Source organism: Verruconis gallopava, assembly GCF_000836295.1.
Source record: "Verruconis gallopava strain CBS 43764 unplaced genomic scaffold supercont1.13, whole genome shotgun sequence".
NCBI lineage: Eukaryota > Fungi > Ascomycota > Dothideomycetes > Venturiales > Sympoventuriaceae > Verruconis > Verruconis gallopava.
This window is the reverse complement of record NW_015622149.1, coordinates 504,077-521,810: the sequence shown is the minus strand read 5'-3', so window position 1 is coordinate 521,810 and position 17,734 is coordinate 504,077. Positions and strand designations below refer to the sequence as shown.

The following is a 17,734-nucleotide window of genomic DNA, read 5'->3' as shown; positions in this document are numbered from 1 at the left end:
GATAGCACGCTTAGTTACAGAACTGAATTCCGAGGAAATTGTCTGGAGCTCAACTTGAGCTAGGCCAAGTCTCCTGCACAATGTCGAGAAGAGAAGGCCGACCATGTGTTTCCACGAACGCACCGTATTCTTTCTTTCACTTGTTTAGTTTGGTTTAGGTCATTCCCCACACTGTTGAAGCAACTTTCTTACACTTTTGTAGCTTCCCGGCGTTCGGAGTCATATGCCAGTTTGCTATCATAGAAACAGGGTGCTAAGAAGGCACTCATCGGCCTTTGCTTACTCTCATCATATGGGTTGTGCCCGGCTTTCCATTCATGATGCTCGAACTTAACGAGCATTTGCCAAATCCGTCCATTGTTCGGCCTAAACAGGCAGCACCTAGTTCTAATCGGGGAGTAACGTAAGCTGAGCACTTCCTCAGCCGCGTATGACCTTAGTGAAGTTGTGCTCTATGATAGCACCCTCCATATAAACTGAGAAATTTCCCATCTTCACTCCCGAAATTTGTATACAAACAACGTCAGACTGTCTCCATAGTCTTGCGCGGATTTGATATTTCTTGCTTTCGAGATACCGTTGCCTTTGAAGTCAAAATATAATGTCGCTCATCCAAGATTACCCGTGGGTCAAGAAGCCTCTGGTAGTTTGCCCCCCAATGGGAGGATTTGCCTTTCACAAACTGGCCTGCACAGTGTCTCGAGCAGGCGGTCTAGGCTTCATTGGATCGACAAACAACATGCCGCAATTGGAGAAAGAACTTGCGCTCGCCAAAGAGCACCTGAACTTGAGCACGGCCAAAGGAACGTTACCAATCGGAGTGGGATTCCTCGTATTCATCGCAGACCTTGAGGCTGCAGCGAAGATTGTTGAAGATTATCGGCCAGCTGCCGTTTGGCTCTTCGCGGCAAAATCGACTGGTGACTACAAAACTTGGACTGAGCGAATGAGAAAGGCTAGTCCCGAGTCAAAAGTATGGATACAAAATGGACTCGTGACAACAGCACTGGCGATCGCAAAGGCATGCAAGCCGGATGTGCTGGTAATGCAAGGAACAGATGCCGGAGGCCACGGATATGAAAAAGGTGCTGGAGTGATCAGCTTGGTGCCAGAAACTTTGTCCGCGCTCGATGCTGCCGGACTATCGAGCATCAAAGTCGTTGCCTCTGGCGGCATCGCGGATGGCCGAAGTGTAGCAGCTGCTCTCGCACTAGGATCCTCTGGTGCCGTGATGGGGACTCGATTCTTAGCGTCCGAGGAGATCGTCCTTCCGGCTCCCGGATATCGCGATGCCGTGCTCAAGGCGAAAGACGGCGGTCAGTCAACTGTGAAGTCCAAGGTCTTTGACGAGCTGCGTGGCCCAAATATATGGCCCGTCGAGTATGATGGGCGCAGCATCGCCGTGGACAGCTACCAGGATTGGAGCGCAGGGATGAGCATTGACGAGCTCCGCAAGTTACACAAGGAAGCTGAAGGGACGGAAACTAAGGGCTTCAGCGCGCTTAAAGGCGAAGCACGGGCAGCTGTGTGGGCCGGCACTGGTGTCGGCTTCGTTGACAAGGTCGAGAGCGCTGCCGATATTGTACAACTTGTGAGGAAAGATGCGATTGATGCAATGGAGAAGGCTAGATCGCTTCTATAAACAACCGAACGAATACCAAATATCATCAAAGTTTTGGATGACGGATGACAGCAAAGACGTTATTTGAGGCCAAAAGATACTCAAGCCCATCCTCGTACTCCATCCATCATACATGAAGTATGGGAAGAGAAAACTCGAGTCGGCTGTGCTGGATTGCACGCATTCGTTGGCACTTGCTTCCATATACCAAGTTCTCGTCTAGGGAATAAATGAAAAGAGCCCGATTGAGACTCTTGTGCTCAGACATTTTTGTATATTCATACGTGCTACCGGTTTCCGTTCGAATCGTTTCGCAACGTTGTCGGAGAAGCGTTCAGCGAAGCTCTTCGCGCGCTTTCTTGTTCATACGGCTTATGAAAGAAGGAGAATCATATCAAATTAACGAACTGTGATATGCTTTCTAACAGCTGCTGACTGCGTCGGCGAAAACTCTGGATCGTTGGAATGGTATACATTTTCAAAGCCTCGCAAACATGGTCTCCGCCTCGTGGGCTATGCGGCTAACCTCTGATTTCTTTCCGCTCACCTCAAGGACCCTAGTTTTACGCTCATTTGACTACCGACATGCCAGTTGCTTCCCACGGTAGACCCCACGCGTGCATCGCGTGGCTTATGCCGTCTTCTTCCAAGCCGAGTACACGCCGAGCAGCGAGCTGAGGGTACCAGCGAGGCCGACGAATCCGTCATCAAAGTTCGTCCAGCCAAGAGTCGTTGCCGGCACGCAGATATCCGCCAGATCGGAGGTAAGCTGTAGCGTAGTTGCGTTCCACTCCCTAAGAAAAAATTTCGGTTAACAACATGCTCTCGATTCGCAAGAGGGGGTTTCTGCAACTTACTTTTCAATCTTCTTGCTCTCAACGGCCTTCTCAGCCTGCGTCTTGTCGAGCGCTGCCGCTCGCTGCTTGAGCTGGAACAGCGTGTACAAACCAGCGACGATGTTGAAGAAGAGGCCAGAGAACCAGAAGCGTGCTGCTTGCCTGGAGATCTGCTTGGCCTTGTCCCATTTCCTAATGCCTGACGCGTCGAGCTGCGGACATCTCGTTAACTCCTGATCAAGATACTACACTTTCGAACTGTCAAAGGCAGCAAGCCTCTCCTGCCGAGAGGGAGAGAAGTTTGCCAGCGTACGACAACGATGTAACATAAACCCCTCCCCCTATTGATTGCGGGTTTAGAAAAGTAAAGCCATCACGTACCACGCACAGGTTGTCTAGTGAAAGGTATCCAGCATAGCCTAATTGTCTTCCGACAGCGCAGAATTTCAGAATCGGATCTATGTCCTTCTTGTCTGCTGCCACTGCCGCTGACTTAAAGTGCTCGAGGAACTTGCCCAGACGCAGGAACTTTCGAGCGATGCCAATCTGCTTCTTGGCTGTCTCCCACGGCGTGATTCCCGACTGCGGGTTGTTTGTTCGGTAGAGGTACCAGGCATAGAAGCGAGAGAAATACTGGACGGTTCGGAGAAGCTTGTCGCGACCGACTGGTAGCAAGACAAGTCAGCGCCATAGTCTTGGTGACAGTTCGGGTTGTGATGTCGGCCAGAACGAAGCTATGCTGGCGAAGTGGAGATGCTTACCCGTTGTCGCGAAGTACTTCAGCAGATGCGCATACGTGGGGTGATAAACCAATGCGTCGGCAGTCATCTTGAATTGAACACGCAGAAGCGGCAAGACTCGAGGAAGAAACGAAGACGAATTTACTTCTCAAAAAAGGACGTTTGGAGTCTGGGAAAGCGGACGAGGTCGCCTTGTCAGCATCCTCGTGATGGCGAGCGCACCTTGCTCAGTGACGGGCGTGTAACCGACTCCCGAGGCTCGCGCCTGCAGCCAATCATAAGCGACAACACCAAGAGGAGAACTCCAACGAGGGCGCTGGCCGGAGAAGTTCGCGTTCGGCAGAGTCAGACCCGCCTTTTTCCTCTGCTGTTGCCGCTGCACATTGTTCTTGCGGCGCAGCCGAACGTGCATAGGGCTTCCGTGGCGGCCGAGCGAGATTCTCGGTCAGCGTGGCTCCGACGACGCCAGACAACCACACACAACGGCAGGCGGCGACGTTGAAACAGCACGCTCTCTTACTTCTGCTGGTAATCGCTGTACGGCGTTTCCAGCCAAGGGAGACGATCGAGTCTGGCAAAAACGCTAGAAATGTGGATGCGCACGCTGACTTCACTTTCACAGGGCCGTGGTCAATTGCATGACTGAAACGAGTGTCTGCATGTTTTCTTGACGCGTCTTGTATCTTGTCTACTCGTACGAACAAGGTTTTTTTTTTCACGACCGAGATGGGTCCATGCTTGCGCTGTTTGCGCTCTAGTCCGAATCATCTTCACCCTCAGCCTCGGCGTTGTCCTCACCACCTGTAAGGCCAGCAAACGCGTTGTTCCCTTTGTCGAACGCAACCTTTCTCCGCGCAGCGAGCTTCTCCGCCTCGGGCTGCCTGAGCGTTAGCAGCCGTCTCTCCACTGGGACGAGGTTGCTCCGTCGTGGAGTCGCTTTCTTACCTTGAGTGATTCGGGTGCTTTCTCCATCATGATCTTCTCCAGCTCCTCGCTCACTTCGCCCATCTTCTTAAGATTACGTTTGACCAGGCCACCAACCTTTAGGTGCTCAAGGCGGGGCTTTATGCCGATGAGGGCGTCGACTTGCTCCTCGACCAAGGTCGTAAGATGCTGCATCTTCTTCAGGATGCGTTCGCTCTCGGCATCGGTTGGGATGGCGCCCTGAGGACATGATCAACATCTAGCCAGAGCCGTGCATCTCCGTTTAGAAGACTCGAAAAAATGGAAGCCCCGGACATACATCATACTCTTTGATACCCTTTTTGACGGTCGAGATCATCGAATTGGACTTGCGACCGAGCTTGATGGCATCGCCGTACGTCAACTTATCGCCCTTGGCGACAATCTTCGTGGCCTTGGTGGCCTTGCGCTCGAGATCATCGATAAGCTTCTCGACCTTGGCAATGGACATGTTGGGTGGCGGCCGGTATGTTCGAATGTGCTAGAAGTGAGTTGCTGTCGTGTGTGACTAGACTGTGGTTTGAATTCGTGTGCAGTATGGCTTCTTCGTTCCCACCGTCTGTGACACCAGTCTTCTTATACTCCTGGAACCAAGCTGTCAGATGTTAAGCTTCGAAATTTTGCTTTCAACCGAGATGGTTGCCTTCAGGAGTCGGCTTTATTCACCATAACGGTGTCCAGCGTTTCGTGGCCTTGGAGATGTATGCATCAGGGCATCAATTCGGGCTTGAACCCGACTACGCCGTCCTTCTCGTTGGCTGACGCTTGGCTTAGCATGGCTAGGAACAGCAATTGTGCCTGTTGCGCAGACTCAGGGAGCATGCGAGTTGGCCACACACGTGCACTACGACGCTACCGTAAATGACGTACCGAGGAAATCGGCTGTCCCGTTTCAGAGTAGCATAGAAGCATAATCGAAGGATTTGGTCTTATCAGCTGATATATCGCGATGGGATCGAATATCATGTGTTTCAGCAACTCTTGCAAACACCTCACCAGTCGACGCACGTTCAGCGAGTCGACTTATTCGCTGTTCATGATGACCGCAGTCTGGGCCGAGTTCAGATTGCACAGCTCCGGAAAACCAGCCAATCGAAATTGCGTCTCTGAGCCGTAAGAAATGGCTATAAAACATGTATTTTTTATGCCAACACCACTCGCCCAGTTCTCGGTGCGAGTCATGTGGGGTAACGCGGGGCGCGTAATATCTGGGGTGCGAACGTTGCTGTCCCCAGGGGGTGTAGGTCCGCTTAATTCGTTTGAGAATGGGATGTAGCCGAGCGCGCAGACATGACACACACACACACACACACATACCCACACCCACACATTCGAAACGATCCCGAAGCTTGCTCGTCGATGCTGCTAAAGCAACGCAGTCGGGAGGAATGAAGCCAGGTGCATTTCAATTTTCCGAAGCATAGCCCTCACGACGTATGTCAGCACCCTTCCAGCCCATTTGGCAGCAATGATTTGGACCGCCACGCATATGCTTGTTGTCCGTCGTAGCAGCGTCCAGATTGGTTGGCCATGAACTAAGGTTTCACTCTGTTCAAAACGCAAGTTGTTCTTCGTTTTCTACAAGTCTCCTGGAACATGTGGAAAAGCTATCGGTCGGAGCCGAAGCTCGTGCCTGCGTGTCAGGAGCAAATTAGGTATCTGCAATGCGAGGCTATTTCGTAGGACCTAGGTACACACATGAATGCCATTGTAAGCCCGTGGGCTCATTCCACGAGCTGAGCAACGTAATCCTTCTCTCGATGCTATAGGCGCTGATGAAGCATATTAACATTTCGGTCGGGGAGACCAAAAAGGTCAGTAGTGCCTTAAGTGGTTTTCACTATAGTCAAAAGCTCGAATGAAGTGTGAGAATTCGATGTTGGGGTAGTTCTGCTACGTGTGTTTCAACCATTTTAAATCTGCGCGTCCATACCCAAGCAAGGCCAACAATCCTCGTCGCTGGCTATCGAGATCTACTGCAGCACTTTCCAATTTATCTGCTAAATGGACAAATGACGCGAAGAGCAACCACGATCTCCAGGCAGCATATATGTACTTCTCGCGTCGCTCGCTTGCTCACCAAATCAGCTGCGATACCGTGAAGAAGGGCTTGTGAGTCCGAAACACGATGTTGAAGCCTTCGTCGCTGGGTTGTCTGTAATTTCAAACCACTAAATTGACTAAGCTAAGCAACGGCGAACGGCTTGGGGAAGTCTACATTCACGAGCAAATATGGAAGCCTAAGCCGTTCGGCCGTTACACGTGATTGAAGGGCAGAAATATCTTCCACATCCTGAGAGCACTTCTTCAATCGATTGGGCGAAATGTTTCTACTCAGAACCAAGTGTTTGCATGCATGCCAGACGAGCGACATGGAGCCAAAGTTCTTGTTCCTCCAGCCCTATTCCACTCAGCAATGGCCCTGGAGCCAACAGAACATTTTGCGTGGAATCTGTCTACGTTTAATCCAACCAGCTCTTGCTAGAAGCAGTAAAGCATGGCCCATACATTTAGCTAGGCGCTGTACCTGCATTTCAATCTCGTTAACAGCCCATCACAAGAACAAGGGACTGGAGTCTAATACGTTATGGTAATAGTTCAGGCTGTCGGTAGAGCCGAAAAAATAAGGCCTGATCTCTGCCGTCTACTGTGTAGTCCCACTCGCGCAGATGGTGTGAGCACTAAGAGAAAGACAACAAATTATGTCCGGTGCAACCTCAAGAACTAGTTCTGTAAAAAAAAAAAAAAATCGTAGTCGTTTGCAGGGCCCACAACAAGAAAAAGGCCATTGTTACCACGTGCCTAGGACCATGAATTCAGTGGATAGATATCAGACCACGCTCGGGCAGTGTATACTACAGGAATATATTGCAACCCAAATCAGGGACTAGGCGAGTCATAGCACTTTGCTGAACACATTAGGAAATTCTAGTCCAGCATGCAAACTCTGCAGGACTCTCCAAGAGAACCGATTGCACGATATGACTTGCTGTTCGTGTTTTGTAATGAGCTGGGCGTTCGAAGAAAGCTTGAGATGTGCAGAATCCGGCTGAGATCGAAATGTCCAAACATCCTTTGAATGCATTCGATCATTACCAGATGTTCCACAAAGAACGAACCCGTTGTTCCGGCGTGGGAGCGTGTGGGTCAGCCTTGCAGTGGAATGGCTCCACTTTCGTTTTGCGGCCGGTGGTGGCCTGGTGAGCACGTGTTTGGATCTTGGCGTCCGTATGGCGAAGGCGAGCATAGAAGTGCGAAGCTTCCCATCGAAGCTTCGAGGCAACGCGCAAGTGCCTTAGCTATTCTTGGTCGTTGAAGAAAAAAAAAATTTCCTCGTGCCATCCAGCCCTTCGTAGGATCGCGTAAAAGTCCCGAATCTGATCCGGTAGCTGGACGGTGGAAATGCGAAGGACCGCGTTACCGACGTGGGACATAAGGATTCAGAGCGAAAAGGCGGAGCGATAGACCCGCGTGCTGCAGCGCCCAATTGTTATTCGACCGTCCTAGATCTACGCTACCCTTAATCTCTGACGACGCGCAGAGGGCCGAGAAGATCATTTGATTCCAACTTCGGTTCATAGTGATCGGAACCAGGATTGCTGCACGCAGGTTATCATTTCCAGGCTGGGATCAACAGCGTGTACCGAACTCGCTTCTGGCAGGCCGAACAAGCGGTAGGGAAGCGCAGAAGCAACGAAGAGCCGCATGAGGACGACGGCTCCGCTAAGGGAAAGTCGTAGAACGATGGCAGGAGGTGTACGTCTTTTGCATCATATCCGTATGCACGGATTGCACACGCGACCCAGCTTCGACCCGCTTTTTTTCCTGCCATGCAACGGCGCTATCCCCAAGCTTTGTGGCGTCCGATGATAACATGGGCTGAATTCGCCCGGCAAGCTTGAAATCCTATGCGAAGGTTTGGGACTCGACTGCTCGGGCAGCACATGTGAAGCCAAGAGGGAGTGCCCACATCTGCTTTCTGCTCAAGACGCTGTGGCTTGTAGCAGAATATGCGCTCCACGACTCTGGCCAACAGCCTTCATGCAGACTGGAGAAGAAACCCGGAGAAGAGGCAAGTCTCTTCAAGCCGCTGGCGCCATGCAACGAGGTTGCACGCTAAGCCGATCCAGGATCTCACGCGCCGATCCTAGTCTGTGAAGTCGCATATCTGCAACATTATGGTTGGATAACTTGACCTGTTTAGCGTGGTCCACTGACGGCGTGCCCGCCTCTCTCTTCCTTTTCGATTGCGCAGAGCTGTCTTTCTCGTGGCACTGGTTCGGGTGTCGCGCTTTGATCAGGTTCGACTTGCTCAAACAGTCCAGGGAATTGACGCCCTCGCCTTGAACACCCCGCGCGTGCCGGGGTACGTGATCAATTGAAAGGCTTAAAAGGCTACACCATCCCTCCCTCAGATCATGTCCAGATCCCACAGTCCGAACCGTGTCCATCGACTCAGCGCGGCAGCTTGTGAATCGTTGCTATCTATATTATAGACCCTTCGAGCGGAGCTGATCGTCCCCCCTCTGCGTGTGGAGTTGCAATCGCTTGTGATTCTCTTCATCTCCCTTCATCGTCTCCTGCTTCGTCTTTTTTTTTTTTTTTCTGCGATATACAATTCCCCATCGGTTGACTTTGCAGAACACAATGTCGTCTGAAGCCGAGCGCGAGAAAGGCGAGCTTGGTGAGCGCCAGGTTTCGGTTTCGAGCCATCACATTCCAGTCGAGCAGTCCAACAAGACCTTCTGGGCGAGGCTTTGGCCAGTCATTGCATGCGGCGCCGGTCTCTTTTCCGATGGCTACCTCAATGCTGTATGTCGTCTCTCTTGATACGCAAGAAGTGTTCATGCTCACGTTGTGAAGATCATCGGCCCTGTCAACACCATGTTGAAGAAGCTGTATCCCCATGAGTACGCATCATCTCATGCAACTGCGAACGTAGGCTCCATCACTTTCGCTGGCACCGTCCTGGGCATGCTGGTTTTCGGTTACACCAGTGACAAGTTTTCGCGCAAATGGTCGCTCGTGATCTCCACGTGCATTCTCATCTTATTTGCCATTCTAGCCACGGCTTCGTACGGCGCTGGCGGTAGTATCAACGGTATGCTTGCAGCGCTGGTCGCCTATCGTTTCTTCCTGGGCATCGGTATTGGTGGCGAGTACCCTGCGGGCTCCGTCGGTTGCGCAGAAGGCACTGGCGAGCTGAAATCTGGCACTAGGAACAAGTGGTTCATCCTGTTCACCAACAGTATGATCGATATTGCCTTCGTCATCGCAGCTCTCGTAGCCATGATTGTCGTGCTTGCTACTGGTGAAGATCACCTTCGTGCTGCATGGCGCATCTGCCTGGGAATTGGCGTGCTTCCACCACTGTCCCTGATATACTTGCGTGTAAAGCTGCAGGAACCTGAGGCATACAAGCGGGAATCCATGGCCAAAACCCATACTCCCTGGCTCCTTGTCCTTCGCTACTATGGATTGCGTCTCATCGTTGTCTCCATCATCTGGTTCATCTACGATTTTTCAGCCTACAGCTTCGGTATCTACTCGTCCTCAATCTTGGCCAATCTCCTTGGTAACGACACGGCCCTGTGGAAGAGTCTCGGCTGGAACGTGCTCCTCAACTTCTTCTATGTCCCCGGCACTATTGGCGGTGCACTCCTCAGCGATATCCCGTCTCTCAACCCGAAGAGAATCCTGATCATTGGTGTTACCTGTCAGGCTATCATCGGCTACATCATGGCTGGATGCTACGAGTACTTGGACAAGCCGAAGTATGTCGCCGCATTCGTCATTGTCTACGGCATCTTCCTCGCTTTCGGCGAGCTTGGTCCTGGCAACAACATCGGTCTTCTCGCTTCCAAGACCAGCGCGACCTGCATTCGGTAAGCTTGCAGCACTGCCCAAGCCTTACTCATTCGCTAACATGCCTTATCTAGTGGTCAGTACTACGGTATCGCCGCTGCCATGGGCAAGATTGGTGCCTTCTCCGGTGGTTATGCTCTTACCGCCATGCAAGACCGCTATGGCGCCAATGGTCCAAATCCGTCACACAGCGACCTGATCAAGGCTGGTCAATTGCCATTCTGGGTTGCTTCCTCGCTCGCCATTGTCGCTGCCATTCTCGCGTACTTTGGTCTTCCAGACGTTGGCCAGGACACTATCGACTACGAGGACGAGAAGTTCCGCGTCTATCTAGCCAGTCATGGCTATGACGTTAGCAAGATGGGTCTTGAGCCCACAAGCAGCACTGAGGGCTTGGCCACAGAAGAGGTCAAGCCTACCGCTTAGATTGTGTAATAAGGCTCGACAGTTGGATGCTGTGAGAATGTTTCGAGGTGGCTTAAGGTTTTCGGTGATGCAGTAATGCTTTTGTGTGTTTGTTTTCAACAGCTTGATACCAGATGAACGACGAGGTTATCGGAAGTACGGTCTCCCGCGGTGGAAACGTCTACGATTCTACTTCAAGTATCGTAACAAGATGCAGAAAAAATCGAAGATCTCCATGAGAAATCAGACGTGTATTGCGCAATCGTTATCATGAAATTCACTGACACGATTGAGGAGCTTTAAGAGCATGGTTCGGAAACGTGCGCTCGAAGTGTCCGGCTACATATTCTCGCCCAAGAGACGGACTCTTTCAACTTTCTGCTAAGTAGCATCTCCGACAAAAAAGTTGCAAAGAACGACATCGCTGGTCAATCAGTGAACCACGTGCAAAAGGCATTGGTCAGATGCCAAAGAAGTGTTCGTCTGCCCTTGGCAAACACTTGGCGACCGCCGATGTTCATTTGTGCCTGCTGAATGCTGAAGACTCCACTATCGGCATGAACTGGTCGTTTGGAACCGCAGAGATACGTTGCCTAGCACAAGGAGGCAGATATCTCGCGCAAACGAGGTGGCGTACGGACGGTCTAATCTAACTTCCTCCGAGACGTCGTAAATTGATTCGTTTGAACATTTTGGCACGTCCCAGGTTGCAGGTAGTTCTCATGTCACTCATAAATACAGGAGAAGCAGATGTTTTCAACAACAGAAGCACAGGTTACACCTAACATCAAATTGCGTCAAACTGCGTGCTCGTCAAGAAGCAACTTGTGTTCTCCACAAAGCAGTGTCTATTTTCTCTTCTGATACTATTCTGAGCTTTGAAACTTTCATAACATATATAGCGGAGCACATTTCAGATCACGTGGAAGCAGCTTTACGAATAGCTCGTTTCAAGGGTTGACATTCACATCCTTTGACTCGTAAGCTCTGTTGCAGGTGTTTCAAAGCGGCACGGCCCGATTCTGTAAGTGAAAAAAGTGGTGACGAAATGGACTTTGAACTTGCTCAATGCGCGCATACTTCGTTAAAAAAAAATGCGTTGTAGGCCAGAGGCGTTATTCCGAACCGAAATGTCGAAATTAGTTCGCAATGATGAAGCACTTAAGCAGCGATCCCTCTCGGTCTAGTTTATTTCTCTTGAATATCTCCGCTCTCTGAAGTTCGCCGTTGGAAGTTACCACATTCGCCGGCCTCTCCCCTCATTTCTGTCCCTTTGAAATGATGGGAAGACACCTTTCCCTTCAACCATCTGACTAGCTTCGGTGGCTCTCGCACTTCTTCCTCATCCAGCACGCACGTCTCCCTGCCCCAAAAATCGTTGTCGACATACAACTTGGACTTCGCAAACTCCCTCAGCATTGCGATGCGAGGATCGTCGCCATCTTGCGGGTTGCAGAAGTTCGGATCTGAGACATCGACGTGAGACTTTCTCCGTTGTCTGTTCCGCTGTGATGAGGTCGAGATTTCGTCGTGGCCCACTGCTGATGCACGTCGATATGCTCGTGATGATTGTAATTCGGTCTCCAGGCGGCTTGTTAGCGGGTGATCACCATTAACCGTACGCTGTGGCCGAGGAGATAACTGGGAGCGTCGAGAATGAATCGTGGTCTGCTCTTGCAACTTGTCATTCGTATCTCTTCTGGCAGAAGAGTCCGAGCCTTCAAGATATTGTGAAGGCTGTTCTCGCCCAGTCTTGCTTTCTTGAGGCCGGGCCGTACTTGATTCCATTTTCGCAAATAGATTGTAAATCCGGGTTGAAATGCGAGCTCGTTTCAATGATTGTTGGATTGATCCCGTACAACCGGACGTTATTGAGATATGCCCAGGTAGAAAATTGATGCCATGTATCAATTATGTGTTTTGAAGCCCAGTCAGCAGGCCCACTTCACTCTGTTCATCCCACTGCGTCTGGACCGTACGTTGTTAAACGAAGGAGAGATTTGCCACTCTTCGTATACTCTGCGCTCTGATTTCAGCCAATCGCGTTGCTTGAGGGTTCACGGGAGGCTCGCTGACTTTCTTTCTGAGCACGCGATCAAAGTCGTAGACGTTTGCTCTAGCTACGTCTCATGATTGCTAGCCCAAACTCTACGTCCCCAGACGCAAGGCGTCATCGTGACGTTATTATTTCTATTACTTGGCCGAGGGCTTCACATTCTATACATCCCATTCAGAATAGCCGTGTGCCGCAAGATAATCAGATCATATCTGATTAAAAAGATTCGCACGTATTGGACCGATCTGATCAAAAACAAAGTTTTCTTTATGTGAGCTCGGTGTGTGGCCTATTCCCTTAGACGAGCCTCTTTCATCTATCTGCGAAACAAGTCTGGCTCTAGGGGAGCAAGCCTTAGATATTGCGCAACAGGTGCTATGAACACAGGCTTTGCTTGGAGTAAGTAGAAGCCGATTCGATGATCCCGTTCAACTGAAAAGTTAGATCAATTTTTGTTTCTACGCGAGTAGAGGAATCATGGAATAACAAGATTGTCAAGATGGAAACACTTTGGGAGACTGCTAACAACTGGGGAGCGATGATATGACATCCTTTGGACCTTTTGATCGTCGCTTTCTTCGTCATCAGGCTCGCCGTGCTTGTTCAAATCGTGATCTTGTTGATCAGAAGGCTAAAACGATAAACGGGCATCACACTTCACGACGATTTAAATAACGGTATGGATTGCACGTACATGCAAATGGTGTTTCCATTATGTCTGTGATAATTCCGTCATATCCCTCAGTTTCGCCAAAGAGCACTAGCCATTGACATTACAGAAAGACGAAACAAAGCCGAAGGCTCCCAGAACAAATTGCCTTGAAATCTCTTGCAGAGGCGTTCTCTCTCCAGGTCCAAAGAGACGTCTTGTCAAAGTTACCTGCATGGAGCGAGAGGGGGACCTTTGCATGCGCGAGATGCGAGCGAGATGCGAAGAGGCATTTGTAGCCCAGAATTGCAGTATAAATGCCTCTTGAGAACATGCATGAGCAAGTTCGTGAGCACGTTTGTTTATTCATGTCTGGGCTGATTCGTTGCTGTCGCACGGACGAGTAGCGAAAGTCTGGAGGCGCAAGCCACAGCGAAATCTGGGGATCGGCCCACGAGCCGCGTTCAGCCGCGAGTATCCGTCGGGGTCAGCAATCCGCACATCTTTAAGCAGCCATTGCGCGCACACCGAGCTTGCTGTATTTGTGCCAAATCATGTCTTTACGACGCTGTACGCAGCGGTTATATTCCATATGTTCAACATGCAATCCTCGGCCGCACAAGTGTGCTCGTTGGGTAGGTCTGGTGCGACAACAGGGAGGGCGAAGATGGAATTCAGTCAGCCAACAGCCAGGTAGCGACCAGTACGTTTCCAAACTGGCTGCGAGCGACATGAAGATGTAGTCGCTGACGGCAGTACGTAGCATTCATTTTCCTGGCGCAGTGAACAGCAAGTTCACCTCGACTCTCAAATTTCACAATCCTTCCGAACAAGAAGCTATGCCTACGTACAGAGTCATGGATCAGTCCGGAAACCTTATCGACAAATCACGACCACCACTAGATGTCACAGACGAGCTCGTGTTGAAAATGTACAAGGACATGGTCACGATTGCGGTTATGGACCCCATCATGTATCAGGCGCAGCGCCAGGGCCGCTTGTCCTTCTACATGATGAATGTGGGCGAGGAGGGCATAGCAGTAGGGTCTGCAAGTGCCCTCAAGCCCGAAGACGTAATATTCCCGCAATATAGAGAAGCGGGAGTCTTTCTGTACAGGGGTTTCACCTTGGATAACTTCATGAACCAACTGTTCGCTAATCGACTGGACAACGGCCTGGGCCGCAACATGCCAGTTCATTACGGGAGCCGAGAGCTGAACATCCACACCATATCCAGCACACTTACTACCCAGCTGCCGCATGCAGCGGGAGCCGGATATGCCCTGAAAATGCAGCACCTTCAGAATCCGTCTGAAGTCCCTAAGAGAGTCGCTGTAACATACTTCGGTGAGGGCGCTGCTAGCGAGGGCGACTTTCATGCCGCACTCAACATAGCCGCCACACGTAATTGCCCTACTATTTTCATCTGTCGTAACAATGGATATGCTATCTCCACACCTTCCCTAGAGCAGTATCGCGGGGATGGCATCGCCTCGCGAGGCGTCGGTTATGGCATCCACACGATCCGCGTCGACGGCAATGACATATTCGCCGTGCGGGAGGTGACCCAAAAAGCGCGCGAGATGGCTCTGGAGGGTGATATGAAGCCTATACTCATCGAAGCAATGTCCTATCGTGTTTCGCACCACAGTACTTCAGATGACAGCACTAAATACAGAGAATCCCGCGAGATTGAATCCTGGAAACGACGCGACAATCCCATCACACGATTGCGGAAGTGGATGGAAAACCGCGGCATGTGGGATGAAGAACGTGAGAAATCTCTGCAGGAAGAGACGAAGAAGGAGGTAATGAAAGCTTTCAACAAGGCGGAGCGGGAGAAGTTGCCTGCAATCAGGCATATGATGACAGACACGTACGAGGAGTTGTTACCTGAGCAAATAGAACAGTTGGAGGCCTTGAAAGATATCATTGAGAGATATCCCGATGAATATGATCTTGGGATGCATGAAGATGGGATAAACGGCATAACCGTTCCCAGAAACCCAAAGAGGTAGTGAGTTAAAAGACATCTGTCTCTCCAAACCTGGGTCGCAAGTCAAAGCATAGAAAATTTAAGACTAGTATTCTGATTTGTTTGCACTGTCCGGTCAAATTTGGAGGCACAATACAAAACGAAATGTTCTCTGAGCATTAAGTCATCCAAGTAGCAGCCTTGATTTCGCCTGAGGTGCGACTGTGTGTGTCTCAAGTCAATGATTTCCAGTCGTGGGCTTGGGACATTACACAGGGTCACTTTCATCAAACCCGTTGTTGAGGTCTAATGAAAATCCTGAATAGACTTCCTTTTCTCAATTGAGCGCCAAACTCCAGGTCAGCGAATGTAATACCAAGTTTGACAAGACTTAAAAAAGTCGGTTCATTATGGCGAAACGTCATGAGTATCATCACCGAACTACTTCAGCCGAAAAGTTTCAATACGACTTTTCCCGCGAGATGATCTTACTTCGGTCACCTCGTCCCCCATCATCAATGCGTCATGACGGACATAAGTTTCGCCAATGAAGTGCCACTCACCCGTATGTTCTCGTAGTATGTATGGGCACTTGCCCCCGAGCAATGCCACGACATGGTCCCCTGCTTTCATGACTTTGGGTCCGAGCCCCAGAATGCCTGATCTGGTCCAGTAGACTCTTCGATTCACCGAGTACACGAGAGCTGATTTTTCGAAACGACCCTGCTTGGCTATATTTGCACCGAATGACTCATCGACGAGATCTTGATATGTAGAGATGTCAATATTAGGTTGCGTCGTCAGCCATAGATATAAGTCGCTTTTGGCCACTTTAATGATCTGCTGCATGGCTTCTGATCTTTGTGATGACATTTCGACGCCGTCATTGCGCGCATCGAGGCCATTCACTGCTCCTCCAGCCATGAGAGTCATAAAGAACGCAACGTCCAGAAGCTCGTTTGACCTTTCATATGGAAGCGCTTGCCTTGGGAAGAGAGAAGTGTCGAATAGCCCACTCCAGATTTCAGCTAGCATATTATCAGTAAACAAGTCCTTCGTGACCACCGGGGAGACTTTTTCCACTATATCTACCCGAAAACCATCCGCCTGCAGTACGTCCGGCTCAGACACTTGGGAGGATTGTGCACTGTCTGACCACAAAGGATTGTCATGCACCTCTGCGAAATAGCGATAATGGCCTGTGGTAGGAATCCCGGCCATGTACATATCCAAGGGCAGAAAGGATGCCAGACGTGGCTCGTAGAACTTCGCAATCCAGCTGGGAAACTCATCTAGCCCGGGCTCGTCGTAGTGTTGGACATGAGAGAGAACGTCCAGCACGCGAGGTGATCGACGAATACAATATCGAGCAAAGTCACGGTATATACTAGCAACACTCCTTTCGTAATTTGGCTTCAGTGCTGGATGACGCATAACGTCTAAACCTGGACCGAGAGAATTAAGTTGATCCGCCAGCCATATAGCGCCCCTCTGAAGCAAGGAGGTCATGGCAGAGCGTTGATTTCCGGCAAAGGTATTTGCAATACCCAAAACAGGCTCCAATCCTTCGTCCGTGCAGCCCAAGAGAGCAAAGATACGGTCCCGTGGGTTTGTTGCTCTCAAATTCCGCACAATCATTAACACTAGCAAAAGAGGGCCAAGCGACCCCTCCGGATTGAGTCTCGCTCTGCTCCCCTCGTCCTCAAATTTTCTTCGAAAAACAAGTTGCCAAATCTGCAGACCAGACTGTTCAAAATCAAGTCCACGCCACTCGATGACGATCGGGACGAGGAGCAGCAAGCAGTTGAACTGCATCTCAAGGTCTTCACACTTGCAGACACAATTTCGCGCAGCGGTGACCTCCTGAATACACCAAACACGCTCGAAGTAGTCTCTCTTCAGCAAGTCGCTTAGGGCCGTGGCATCGTCGGCGCGAGAATTGAAAGCGTCCAGAAGAATAGAACGGGCGAAACTCCACTGCTGTTCGGCCGGTCTGGACGGGTCTGAGGCAAAGATTTCTGCTACCACGGGGGCCAGTTCTTGAGCCAAGGAAAAAGCTCTGCGAACCATTTGGCTCTTTTCGCCAAGCCAAACGACAACTCTAGCGGCATGTTTGTATACGGACCGCATGTATCCGACTTGTCGGGCGCGCTCTGCAAGGTCCTTCTGATTGATGCATACTGCATCGATCCAAAGTCTCCTGGGCAGGGTTGGTAATCGAAGGCTCCTCAATGCGCGCTCAAGGTTCTTCGTGATCTCCAATTCACCGAGAATCTCATGGTTGTCATTGCTGCAGAGAAGAGTAACCTCGCTCTTCTCCGTCCCCCAGACATAGGACAGGGCCTCGAATTCCCATGGTGCGTTTTCAATATCGACAACTTGAAGGCTGCAGCACAAGGAGTCCCCTCCTTCGCCAGGGTACAGGAGAAGCAACCTAGAGTACGCTATCTGGCGGCCGAATTCAGGCTGCGGGGGAAGCGGCGTGTAGACTTCGGCTTCCATGGTCGTTCCGATTGATGTCCAGAGTGAGCTTGGCAGCCTAAGAGCGGTTTGATTGACGCTTTACGTGACGGCATCTCGTACTCGCATAACGCGCCACAAATGCGCCACTACGCATTTAGGAA

At 50.6% G+C, this 17,734-nt stretch overlaps 8 protein-coding genes across 8 annotated transcripts; 3 read left to right on the top strand and 5 right to left on the bottom strand.

Moving 5' to 3' along the window:
• Nucleotides 1–601: 601 nt before the first annotated feature.
• PV09_04663 (uncharacterized protein) lies at nucleotides 602–1,728 on the top strand (the record flags this gene model as incomplete). The annotated part of the gene is made up of 1 exon (XM_016358046.1): nucleotides 602–1,728. The coding sequence occupies one exon, from the start codon at nucleotides 602–604 to the stop codon at nucleotides 1,640–1,642; it is 1,041 nt and encodes a 346-aa protein (XP_016214248.1). The 3' UTR covers nucleotides 1,643–1,728.
• A 125-nt stretch (nucleotides 1,729–1,853) lies between these two features.
• Nucleotides 1,854–3,433, bottom strand: PV09_04662 (uncharacterized protein). The gene is made up of 4 exons (XM_016358045.1): nucleotides 3,219–3,433; nucleotides 2,839–3,122; nucleotides 2,479–2,669; nucleotides 1,854–2,415 (listed from the first exon to the last, which is right to left on the bottom strand). The coding sequence occupies exons 1-4, from the start codon at nucleotides 3,283–3,285 to the stop codon at nucleotides 2,253–2,255; spliced, it is 705 nt and encodes a 234-aa protein (XP_016214247.1). The 5' UTR covers nucleotides 3,286–3,433; the 3' UTR covers nucleotides 1,854–2,252.
• A 518-nt stretch (nucleotides 3,434–3,951) lies between these two features.
• Nucleotides 3,952–4,611, bottom strand: PV09_04661 (uncharacterized protein; the record flags this gene model as incomplete). Its single annotated transcript, XM_016358044.1, has 3 exons — nucleotides 3,952–4,074; nucleotides 4,143–4,361; nucleotides 4,441–4,611. 3 exons carry the CDS (start codon nucleotides 4,609–4,611, stop codon nucleotides 3,952–3,954), a joined length of 513 nt encoding a protein of 170 aa, XP_016214246.1.
• Nucleotides 4,612–6,995: 2,384 nt separating this feature from the next.
• PV09_04660 (uncharacterized protein) lies at nucleotides 6,996–7,915 on the bottom strand. Its single transcript, XM_016358043.1, has one exon. It carries the CDS (start codon nucleotides 7,405–7,407, stop codon nucleotides 7,057–7,059), a length of 351 nt encoding a protein of 116 aa, XP_016214245.1. The 5' UTR covers nucleotides 7,408–7,915; the 3' UTR covers nucleotides 6,996–7,056.
• Nucleotides 7,916–8,748: 833 nt separating this feature from the next.
• PV09_04659 (uncharacterized protein) lies at nucleotides 8,749–11,356 on the top strand. Its single transcript, XM_016358042.1, has 3 exons — nucleotides 8,749–8,972; nucleotides 9,024–10,045; nucleotides 10,100–11,356. The coding sequence occupies exons 1-3, from the start codon at nucleotides 8,808–8,810 to the stop codon at nucleotides 10,449–10,451; spliced, it is 1,539 nt and encodes a 512-aa protein (XP_016214244.1). The 5' UTR covers nucleotides 8,749–8,807; the 3' UTR covers nucleotides 10,452–11,356.
• A 104-nt stretch (nucleotides 11,357–11,460) lies between these two features.
• Nucleotides 11,461–12,504, bottom strand: PV09_04658 (uncharacterized protein). The gene has a single exon (XM_016358041.1). The coding sequence runs from the start codon at nucleotides 12,216–12,218 to the stop codon at nucleotides 11,619–11,621; it is 600 nt and encodes a 199-aa protein (XP_016214243.1). The 5' UTR covers nucleotides 12,219–12,504; the 3' UTR covers nucleotides 11,461–11,618.
• Nucleotides 12,505–13,591: 1,087 nt separating this feature from the next.
• PV09_04657 (uncharacterized protein) lies at nucleotides 13,592–15,228 on the top strand. Its single transcript, XM_016358040.1, has 2 exons — nucleotides 13,592–13,838; nucleotides 13,899–15,228. The coding sequence occupies exons 1-2, from the start codon at nucleotides 13,690–13,692 to the stop codon at nucleotides 15,151–15,153; spliced, it is 1,404 nt and encodes a 467-aa protein (XP_016214242.1). The 5' UTR covers nucleotides 13,592–13,689; the 3' UTR covers nucleotides 15,154–15,228.
• On the bottom strand, nucleotides 15,204–17,636 carry PV09_04656 (uncharacterized protein). Its single transcript, XM_016358039.1, has one exon. It carries the CDS (start codon nucleotides 17,610–17,612, stop codon nucleotides 15,552–15,554), a length of 2,061 nt encoding a protein of 686 aa, XP_016214241.1. The 5' UTR covers nucleotides 17,613–17,636; the 3' UTR covers nucleotides 15,204–15,551.
• Nucleotides 17,637–17,734: the final 98 nt, after the last annotated feature.